This window comes from Panicum virgatum, chromosome 2N (genome assembly GCF_016808335.1).
Source record: "Panicum virgatum strain AP13 chromosome 2N, P.virgatum_v5, whole genome shotgun sequence".
NCBI classification, from domain to species: Eukaryota; Viridiplantae; Streptophyta; class Magnoliopsida; order Poales; family Poaceae; genus Panicum; species Panicum virgatum.
The window spans coordinates 60,038,471-60,048,698 of NC_053146.1; the positions used below are offsets into that span (position 1 = coordinate 60,038,471).

The 10,228-nt window shown below is 40.8% G+C and overlaps 1 protein-coding gene and 2 long non-coding RNA genes across 3 annotated transcripts; 1 reads left to right on the forward strand and 2 right to left on the reverse strand.

The window, feature by feature from the left end:
- Positions 1 to 3,943: 3,943 nt before the first annotated feature.
- Positions 3,944 to 4,467, forward strand: LOC120658945. The gene is made up of 3 exons (XR_005668890.1): positions 3,944 to 4,035; positions 4,128 to 4,190; positions 4,292 to 4,467. It is a non-coding gene; the product is annotated as an uncharacterized LOC120658945 (long non-coding RNA).
- A 1,922-nt stretch (positions 4,468 to 6,389) lies between these two features.
- LOC120661495 lies at positions 6,390 to 7,315 on the reverse strand. The gene is made up of 2 exons (XR_005669923.1): positions 6,952 to 7,315; positions 6,390 to 6,806 (listed from the first exon to the last, which is right to left on the reverse strand). It is a non-coding gene; the product is annotated as an uncharacterized LOC120661495 (long non-coding RNA).
- A 118-nt stretch (positions 7,316 to 7,433) lies between these two features.
- On the reverse strand, positions 7,434 to 8,830 carry LOC120662844 (protein FAR1-RELATED SEQUENCE 5-like). The gene is made up of 3 exons (XM_039941909.1): positions 8,521 to 8,830; positions 7,664 to 8,271; positions 7,434 to 7,505 (listed from the first exon to the last, which is right to left on the reverse strand). Exons 1-3 carry the CDS (start codon positions 8,828 to 8,830, stop codon positions 7,434 to 7,436), a joined length of 990 nt encoding a protein of 329 aa, XP_039797843.1.
- Between the last annotated feature and the right edge of the window lie 1,398 nt (positions 8,831 to 10,228).

Consider the following 10,228-nt stretch of genomic DNA (forward strand, 5'->3'; position numbering starts at 1 on the left):
CATCAGAATCATCTGAAATGTCAAGAATACATTATCATAGCCATAGTTCACAAGAGTTTCAGGTGGCATTCCAAAAATTGCATAATCTAAACTGAATATCAGGTTATCAACTACTACAGGTCATGCATGAATGAGTGATTACATAAACTACATAATCTGCAAAAATCTGCAGGGAGCAACACAACTAAAGAAGCACTAGACACTAGACACCAAAAAACCACTAGACACTCCCACCTCCACTGCCTCCTAGTATTTTCAGCTAGAATTTTAGCACGCATGGCCTCGACATATGTCCTCTGTGTTTCCAGCAACTTATTCATTCCCTATGCAGCAACTTATTCTGTTTATCATGGGGGGTTATTATTCAACTAGGGATTATTATTTTCAGAGGATGATTTTGTTGACATTAGGACCCACTGAACTCTTTTTTTTTCTCTGAACCCACGTAGCAACTTGATTTCTTTTCCAGCAACTTATTCATCCCTTTCGCAGCAACTTATTTTGTTTATCATGGGGGTTATTATTTTGTCTAACACATTTTCTTTATGCACTTTTTTTATAGCATGGCCCAGAAACGCAATATTGAAGCTACTAATACAGCCCCGTCTCCAAAGCGAACAACTAGGGCTACTTCTAGAGCAGACAAGGGTACTTCTAGAGGCAGTGCAGTGAATGATGAAACGACAAAAGTTGATGAAGGAAGAAAGCACGCAGAGCAGGTATCATTCAGAGCAGAAAAACTATGTTGCATGAATCTTTTTTTTATGGTTAACTTGTAGTATGTCTGCTCTAGCAGCTTTATACATGAATTATGTGGTAGCTTGTATGGATCTTTTTTTTAAGCAGTTTGAATTCATGAATTGTGTGCAAACTCATTAAATGCTTCGTTTCTTCTTTTAGGATATAAGGAAAAAAGGATTAGCGAAAAGACTGAGCAAGATCAATGAAAATCTCAAGGGTAATCAGAAACAGCGAATTGCAAGTGTTGGGTTTGAGGGACTCCTTGAAATAAAGTGCAACATTATTCCTGAGAAGTTGTCAACTTGGCCAGTTAACAATTTCGACATCAACAAGTCCGAGTTGGTGATCCCTTACAAGGGGACAATAAAGGTGGACGATAAAGCTGTTAAACGAGTGCTCGGGTTACCAATGGGCCCGAACTCTGTTGTTTATGAAAAGAAGAGTAATTCTGATACATTCACTGAGTTCTATCAAGTTTTTGGCCATGAGAATGATCATAAGGCACCATCATTTATAGAAGTTGAAAAATGGTTGTCTGGTGAGGGAAAGAATTCAATAGATGACAAATGGTTGAAGGTTTGATTAATGTTTGCAATTAGCACCTCCTTGTGCCCAACATCAAGCCCAAAGTTGTGTGTGAGGGCTTTCCATTCCATTTCAATCTCCGAAGAGATTAAAGGATACAACTGGTGCAAACTAGTAGTGGACAGACTCATTAAAGGAATTGCAAAGTTTAAGTCTGGGAAGCGAAAGTTTGTGTCCGGGTGCCTCTTCTTCCTTACCGTATGGACACTAGACTTGTAGCACCTTGTCTTTTTCATTTTTTTAGTCTCCCTTTTTCTTTTTTCTCAAGACCTGACTACCTTTTTCTTGGTGTTCAATATGCTCTTTTTTGTGCATGCAGATATTGTATCTAGATTCACTCGATGTTGGTGATATCGTTAACAACAACTTGGAAGTAAGAGCCGCTGCGTGGACGGGACAACTCGTCTCCAAAGTCTGCCTCATGGATAAGCTCTCCGAGACTCAGTTCGGCAAACTACAAGTAAGATTCATGCACAAATATCTTTTTCCTTCCAACTTTCTGCATGTGTGGGAATTAGTAACTTTGTAAATATCTTGTATGTGTAAGTAGCAAGTTATACATGTGTTGGATATACATGTCCAACACATGTACAGAGTCACAGAGTTATACATGCAAAGTTATATATTGCCTTTTGTAAACCAGTAACCTTTTTTTATTCACTCATGCACACCTTTTCTCCTTTTTTTGTACAGCTAAAGCCAGATCATTTAAGAACAACGATGATCTCACCAGAAAGGATCTAACAATTCATCGATTCAAACATGCCGGAATCGGTCATTGTTGTATGTTTTTGCCCTCCATCCTTTTTTTCTATCATCACGCATCATTTTTCTCCCGCATTTCTCTCATATAATCCAACCATCTTATGTTTTTCGTGCTGCCTTATGTTTTTGTAATTTTTTTCTTTTTTGCAGAATCGGGAGGTCCTCAAAAGTGCACTGAGCGAGTTCAGCATTGCAATCAATCAATCTTTTGTCAACCTTACACAAAAGTTGTGCCAAGGGGTACAACAGCAAGAAGCACATGCAGAAGGAGGTCAATCAGGCCCCAGTACCTCTAAAGGTACCCGGGAGGTTAGGAGTAAAAGGAAGAACGACATTCTGGAAGAATCACTCGGTGAGATTAGGAGTGATGAAGAAGACTCCAGCAGCGATGAAGATTATGCCAACTTTGACTCTTGCGACATAGAGGGGGACGAAGATGATGAGAACAACGATGGATTTGGAGATGATATCAATTCATCACAAATTGACCCAAGAGCTACTGAGAACGAAGGTATTGACTAACAGCATCGCATATGCTTCTTATAGTTTTGTTTTTCTAACAGAAACATTTTCTTTTTCTTTGATAGTGCAAAGCAAGAAGAAAGTTAGATTTGAAGATGTAGATAACGCAAACAAGCAAGATGATGACATAGAGTACAAGTTGATGAAAGGCAATCAAGGTAAATATGTTGACATGATATGTTGGTAGCAAGATCAATGGAAATCTCAAGGATTCTTTATTATTTTATCTTCGCAGGATCTGTCTCTGGAGCCTCATGTAAAGATGAGGCTGCTAATAAACAAAGGAATAAAGACGACCACAATGATGGCGGTTCAAATGATGGGGCCAACGACCGAAAGAAGACCAACAAAGCCAAACCAGCCAACAAACAATCAGGTATGCAACTTGTATTGAAGGCCTCCAACAACTTGTATTGGTTCAGTAGCATATTCTCTTTTTGGAGACAGCAGCAACTTATGTTTTTTTTTAAGTATCTGCTGAACCATCATCACACAAAGATCAGTCTGGTGATAAATCTAAAGGTGCGTCATCCAAGGATGATGATAAAGGTGCAAAGGACGACAATAAAGCACAAAGGATGATGTTAGCATCAGAGATGATGGAAAGCAAGGTAAACATATGTTTTTTATCAGTCCAGCAGCAATTTTTGTATCACTAATTTTTTGGTTGAACCAGCAACTTGGATTGAGTTATTTAGCAACTTATGATTTTGCGTAGCAGCAACTTATGTTTCGATCTGTAGCAACTTATATTTGACCACAGCATCTATTTTTTTGACAGATTTTGATGAAGCACCATCACCTAAAGATGAGGTTGGTGACAATTATCAAGGCACACCATGCAGTACGCAATCGGGCACACAATCCAGCTCTGAGTTTAGCGGATTGTCACCGATTACACCAGCAAATCGGTACAGGTTTTCGGGAGGTATGACACTACTGGACTTAATGGCTACACCGCCCGATAGGAAGCCTTTGATCTTTGAACCACCTGAGTTCCTCAATGTGCCGCTCGTGCCCAATGAGAAGGAAGTCTTCAATGATATTGTCGAAAAGGAATTTAAAGGGGCGAAGGACACGGTCACAATGTCCGATGAGATGGATTCTGAACCGAAAGAGCAAGCAAAAAAGTTTGAGGCCAAGCTTCTGGAAGATTTGTTGCAACCCCTGCCTGTGGACAATCTTCCGGAAGATGTGCCCAAACCCAAGAGAACAAAGAGAAAGGCAGAGCGATCAGATGTAGTGTCAAGGAAAAAGCTTGCTAGCACAAGAGGGAGAGGCTTGCCACCGGTGGTGCCCAAATCCAATACTGCAAAGGAGCAAGATGAAGGAAAGGTAGAGCCGCTTCCTGGTGCAGCAGCGACCAAAGTGTATGCGAGGAAGTTTACAGAAAAATCAGATACCATCCCAAAACAAGCTGAGGTAGCAACTCACGCATGCAAATGTGCCCCATCACTTTTTTTTTTGCAAACCAGCAACTTATGCTAATCTGTTTTTTTGTCTTCATTACATAGACTGCAACCCAAACACTTGGTGATGGGCGCACGGAAGCTATGCATAAAGCAGCAGTAGAAAAGGTAATAGCAACCCATGTTTTCTTTTCTTCTCATTTTTTTCAATCCGATATACAGCATGCAAGTGCTAATTTTTTGTGCATGTGTATGTGTTCCGATAGCAGCGTGTCGACAACTTGAAGGACAGCAAAGGTTTCAAGGATGCACCCGATGCTCCAAGCTTCTCACTGGGATTTACAGACGATGAGGATTCTCAAGAAATGGACAAGGGTCAACTTGCAACAGAAGATGAACTGTACAGCATCATATGCAGACACACCAAGCACGAAGAGGGGTATGGCAATATACCTTGATCTTATCCCCCATCTTTTTTTTCGCCTATCAGTCATGGAGAAAACCTTTTTCTTGTTTGGCAGCACAATATTCTTTCAATCCAAAGAGATAACACTTACAGCACATGAGGTAGCAGTGGGCATGGTTATGGGGAGATCGCTAGGCACCAACGCCATGCATCTCGGGACTTACGTGCTGTCACAGGACCCTAGAAAGAAGAGGACAAAGATAATGTCCCCATGGGTGTCGGTAATATCATTTTTCCCCCTTTTGACCCCTCTGACATCTTTGTGTATCTTATCGTTTTGAAAGTATCTCCCCATGTGCATATCTGAGCATTTTTTTGCCATATATTTTTTTTGCTACAGATCCAAATGATGACAGGGCCCATGAACAGCAACATTGTCAAGAACGCTTTTGAGTTTCGCGATTCAAACTATGAAATGGTAAAACCACATTTTTCTTTTTCTTGAAAACTTTGTGCTGTCTGCCTAGTAACCTAGTTTGCAAACTTGTGTTGTATGATTATAGCAAATTTTAGCCCACGGAACCCATTGGTAATTGCAATATTACTAAGGATTAGTTTTCCAATGTCTTTGTTTTCTGATTTGCAAATATTAAGAGTAATGAGTAGTTTGTGATTTGCAACATTCAGAGTTAGGTAGCTTTCTGATAGCATTATTCAAAGTTAGATATTTGCAACTCGATTTTCTTTTCCAGCAACTTATTCATCCCTTTAGTAGCAACTTATTTTCTGTTATCATGTGAGTTATTCAACTGATTTTTCTACAGATACTCTTTCCCGTGCACCAAGAGAATATAGTGCAGCCGGGCGGCGATGGCCACTGGTTTGCATTTGCTGTAAATATTCCAGATAAGAAGTTTCAAATCATAGACTCTCTAAGGAACAGCGACAATGCTGAATTGAGATGGAAAGCCAATCAGGTGCGTGCAAAAGTGATTACCCTATGGAACAAGTACACATCTAAGGTTCAGGGGTGCAAGATTCCCACCATTTACAACTTCGAGACGCAGTTCATTGAGGGGTACAAGCAATTCGGGATGTAAGCACAAGTCACTCTTATCTTTTTATCCTAAACTGAATTCCAAACTGTAGATATTGTAACAATTTGTAAGTTCTACATTATCTAACATTTGTCTCTATTTTTTTGTGCCCTCAATCTCAGTCATGACTGCGGTCTGTTCACTCTCAAGGCTATAGAGCACTGGGATGGACACAACCTCCCAAATATGATGGAGTTTTATGAAATGAAGCTGAGGAAGCGAGTTCTTCATGTGTGGTTTCATAGCCCGGCCAACAAGCTAGAGAACAAGACTGAACTATTCTCAAAGGGAAAGGGAAAGATGCCAAATCAGTAGGCTAGGAGCGGAGTGGGGAAGGGGAGGAGAGATGTCTGTATTTTTCATATGATGCATATACTCTGTATATAGATGCTCTCATTTTATTTTTAATTGATGCTCAGATATTCTGTAATATACTTGCAAGCAGTTCAACGGAAAACTTGTATGCAATTTGTGGCTAGTCCAACAGCAACTTGTGATTTTTTTCATGATGCATGCACTCTGTATATAGATGTTCTCTGTGGTTTTAAACAATGCTCGGATATGCTGATTGTTTTTTTACCCTCCACTTTTCCTGTGTGAGAAGCAACTTATGTAATATATGGAGGTATTCTTTGTGATCAGCAACTTATGTAATATATGGAGGTATTTACAGTGGCAACTTGTGACCAGCCCAATAGGCAACTTGTCTGAAGTCAAAACAACAAATTGTGCACAGATTTTTTTTTTTGAAATATCAACTTCTGTACATCAGATCTGCACTTTTTTGTGTTTTCTGTTAACTTAATTCAACATGCAAGCTGCAATTTTCCAATCTTTTTTTTTCATACGCCACCATACACAAAGTTTTATTAAAAGTATATTTATCCATATATATAGCAAGTCTGAAATATACAAAAGCATCAACTATTCATTATTACATCACCACACACAATGCTTTAATAAAATCATAAATCACTAATTGCAGTTTAATAAATTACAAGGAAGTGGAAAAAATGTTAGATGCATCCCCCTGCAACACATCTTGTTTTTTCACGCAGCAGCAACCTCATTTAGTGATTTATCCGAGAGTTCTTTTGTTTGCTTTCTTGCCGGCTTGGCGGGGCAAGTCGATGCGGTATGTTCTGTTGAACCACAATATCCACACGGTGGTTTTTTTGGGGGGAAGCAACCCCAACCCTGTCTTGTATCTCTTTGACCTTGGACGCCCTTGCTTCTTTGTTATTGGTGGGTCCCCAATCTCAGCACCAGCAACATGCGAGCCTGAAAAGTCAAAACAATTTCAAGTTGTTAGGAGTAATACACACAAGTTGCTAGAACAAGGAGTACAAGTTGCTAGACTGAATGAGTAGAAGTGGCTAGGGGCAAAGAAGTATAAGTTGCTACGTTCAGTTAAGACAATACGCACCATTAGGCTGTTGTGACAGATTTGGATCCCCACCCCCTCCGGTTGATGAGCTTGTTTTTTGCGCGATTTGTTCTGCGGCCTTGACGCAGCGGGTTGTTCAATATCAACTTGTTCACACTCCAGCCCCGGAAGAATACTTGACGCTCTCCTTTTCCCCCAAAGCAACAAGCTTAGATTGTAGAGCACTCACTTGTTTTGATACTATGGCATACCCCTCGTCATCAGCCATAAAAGGTCTCACAATCTTATTAAAGTTTGTGCACATCCTGCTGTAACGTATAACATGCTTCCCATGGTCTGTAATTTGGGCTTCTTGAAGAGGCTCGTTAGCGGCAACTTCCACCCCACTATCAACCACTGGCTCAACTGACCATCGAGAGAGAATGTACCGATCAGGCACCTCGCGGACTGTAAGGGCGTCAAAAACCTTCAATATGTGGCAGCAAAACACTCCATCTCTCTCAAACTTGCAACAAGTGCAGCTATATAAGCCCTCCACCCTGGACGACGTGACCCTGAATGTCCGTGTCCCATACAACAGATTGGGGCAACGCCTGTACGGAACAACATCTATCAAGTCATCCCCTTCAACACGAACAACATAGTAGCTCGAACTTAGCTGCAGCTCGTGTTGAAACACATTGAACAACCTCCTTGTATACGCTTTCTTCATCTGATGCTCCATAGGGTGCCCCGTCAAGTAGCGTGGGACCTTCGTGGCTGTGGCCGCCTCTTGCAAATCTTGCTTGCTGAAAATCCTTTGTTGTATCTTCTTATATTGCTGCACAAAGTTGAGTATCGAGTTCTTTGGGTTGACATAGTGCTTCAGGACAGCATTGAAGCCTTCACTCCGTGCTGTTGTTTGGAGGAAGGGGAAGAAACAATGCATGAAATACGCAGGGATCCAACAATGTCTCATGTCATACAAATGTTGGAACCTCTCATCATTGTTGAGCTCATATTTATCCAGAAAAGCCTGCCACTTCTGCTCAAACCCTGCCGGCGTGAAGCTATTGTCAATACAATCCTTGAAGTCATCCGCCAACTCTTGCTTATCATCCCCCTTGCTATCCAAGAAAGGACCCATTGTCTTCCTAGCATTTTCCATAATGTGCCAACGGCAATTCCTATGAACTGAACTGACAAATACCTCTGCTATAGCAGCCTTCATCGCAATATCTTGATCAGTTATTATATTTGCAGGATCCTTGCCGCCCATTGCTTTCTTGAATTCAGTAAACAGCCAGACAAAACCCTCAGTCTTCTCATTCCTCAGAAAGCCACAACCCAGTTGGATTGTTATGCCATTCCTATCAATCCCTGTTAACACAATACAAATTATTAGTATTTTTTTCATAGCTGAAGGCTATCAACTGGTGCAGAATAAAGATGGCAACTTATGTGCAACTAGTGTGTCAACTTGTGCTTTCTCAAAGTAGCAAATTGTTCAAAGAGTATACAGCATTATAGTCAGTGTGATAACCAGTATTTTTTCTGGACTCCAATATATAACAATCAATGAAAACCATCAATGGTCAAACTAGCATTTTTTTTGCTGGACATACATACCTATGAAAGGAGCACATGGCATGTTGTAGGCATTGGTCAAATAAGTAGTGTCAAAGGACAAACAATCACTATACAGCTCATAAGCTCTCCTTGCTGCAATATCCACCCAAAACAGATTATCAACCCTGTCAAACTCATCAAGAGTGTAACTATAATAGAATTCCGGATCTTCCTTCTTTAATTCTTCAAAGTACTCAAGCGTCGCCTTCACATCTTTACCTCTATATTTAGCGCGGTACTCAACACGCAAATTTTTAGCATCACCTTCGGTGTATGGACAGTTTTCAATACCTCCATACAACTCAGCCATTATCTAGTAAGCACGAGTTGTCGTGATGCAGCATCCATGGAGCAACTTGATGAACTCTTTCTCTTCAGCTGGTATGTCTCTGTGAGACTTCAAGTATTTTGTGAGCGAGAATTTTCTTAAACGCTCATGGTTGTGCTCCCTTTCAAAGTTCACAACCTCCCAGTGTCCAGGGGATGTCTTCCTCACAATCATGCGAGCTGGGCAGTGCGTCCTATCTACATAATCCCTGCGGCTTTGCCTCACAATCTTTTTCTCAGTTATTGGCCCATCATCAGCAACCTTCTCTTTTTTGTTGACCCCAGCCTTCTGGCAAACATAGATATACTTTGTCTTTTCATTGGCCTTCTTCGACTCACGGGATGTGTCGATCCTTATAGAGAAACATGTATGACGGGCATAGGAATTGTAATAGTCTTTGGCAGCATCAGAACTATTAAAAGACATGCCTACAAAAGGTTCCTGCGGAGTGGATAAAACCTCAACACCATCCTCAACATCAACTTCATCTGCGGTTGTCTCAGCCGTGGGAACTGTCACACCACCAGATTCAGCCGGGAGCACCTTTGATGCTGAGTTGCTAAGTTGCTGAGTTGCCAGTTCGGGAGGAGCTGAGTTGCTTGGCAGATGAAGGGTTTCATTGGATATTACAAGGAGAGTCAAGTTGCTGCTGGACACATGTGCATTTACACCACCTGCAACACACATCGGTGGGAAAGCTGCACCAGAAACTTGCTGCAACTCAAGATCTGAAGGGGATGCAAGGAAATCATGCTCTTGTAGTGGCGCAGAATTTAGATCAAAAACCCCACTACAAGTCATATTGCACCTAAAAAACACAAATATTAAGTATAAGTTGTCATGCAAGGAAACTCATAATGTATATAGGAAGGCACACAAATACTAATTAGCACAATACAAGTTTCTTTTTGTAGCCACAAAAAAAAATGAACACAAATTGCCATACAAAAAAACTCGAAATGTAGATAAGCTGCAATCTGAGGAAACACAAGTTGCCACAAAAAATTGAACACAAGTTGCCATCTCAGGACTGCAATACATAAACCTATATGTTCAGAAGAGTCTTGTAAGGGGGCACCCATCCTGTTGATCTATTAGACGAAATTAAGTCCTAATAGTTTATTTACTGATCATTAGTCAAGAGGCACCATCCAAAACTGCTAGAAACTTGTGTGGATTGCAACAAATTTGCACTAATATATAGATGGACATAAAAAATTATCTACAATTCGAAGATCATAGGGAAGATTTGTTCAGATTTAGGAGGATTAGATCGAGCAGATGGGAAGGAAAGAGCACGAAAAAAAGTTGCAAACCTGCAAGGAAGGAGTTGCAGATCGGGGAGGGAGGACACAAGTCGCGAGGGTCCTGCTGCGGCCG

Bases quoted from the DNA above. Each gene is read 5' to 3' on its own strand.
- LOC120662844 (XM_039941909.1), bottom strand. From the start codon at position 8,830: ATGGCTGAGTTGTATGGAGGTATTGAAAACTGTCCATACACCGAAGGT. The intron at 8,272-8,520 runs GTATGTATGTCC...TTGTGTTAACAG, and splicing joins GCCATGTGCTCCTTTCATAG to GGATTGATAGGAATGGCATA. The intron at 7,506-7,663 runs GTCCCACGCTAC...TGTTCCGTACAG, and splicing joins AGGCGGCCACAGCCACGAAG to GCGTTGCCCCAATCTGTTGT.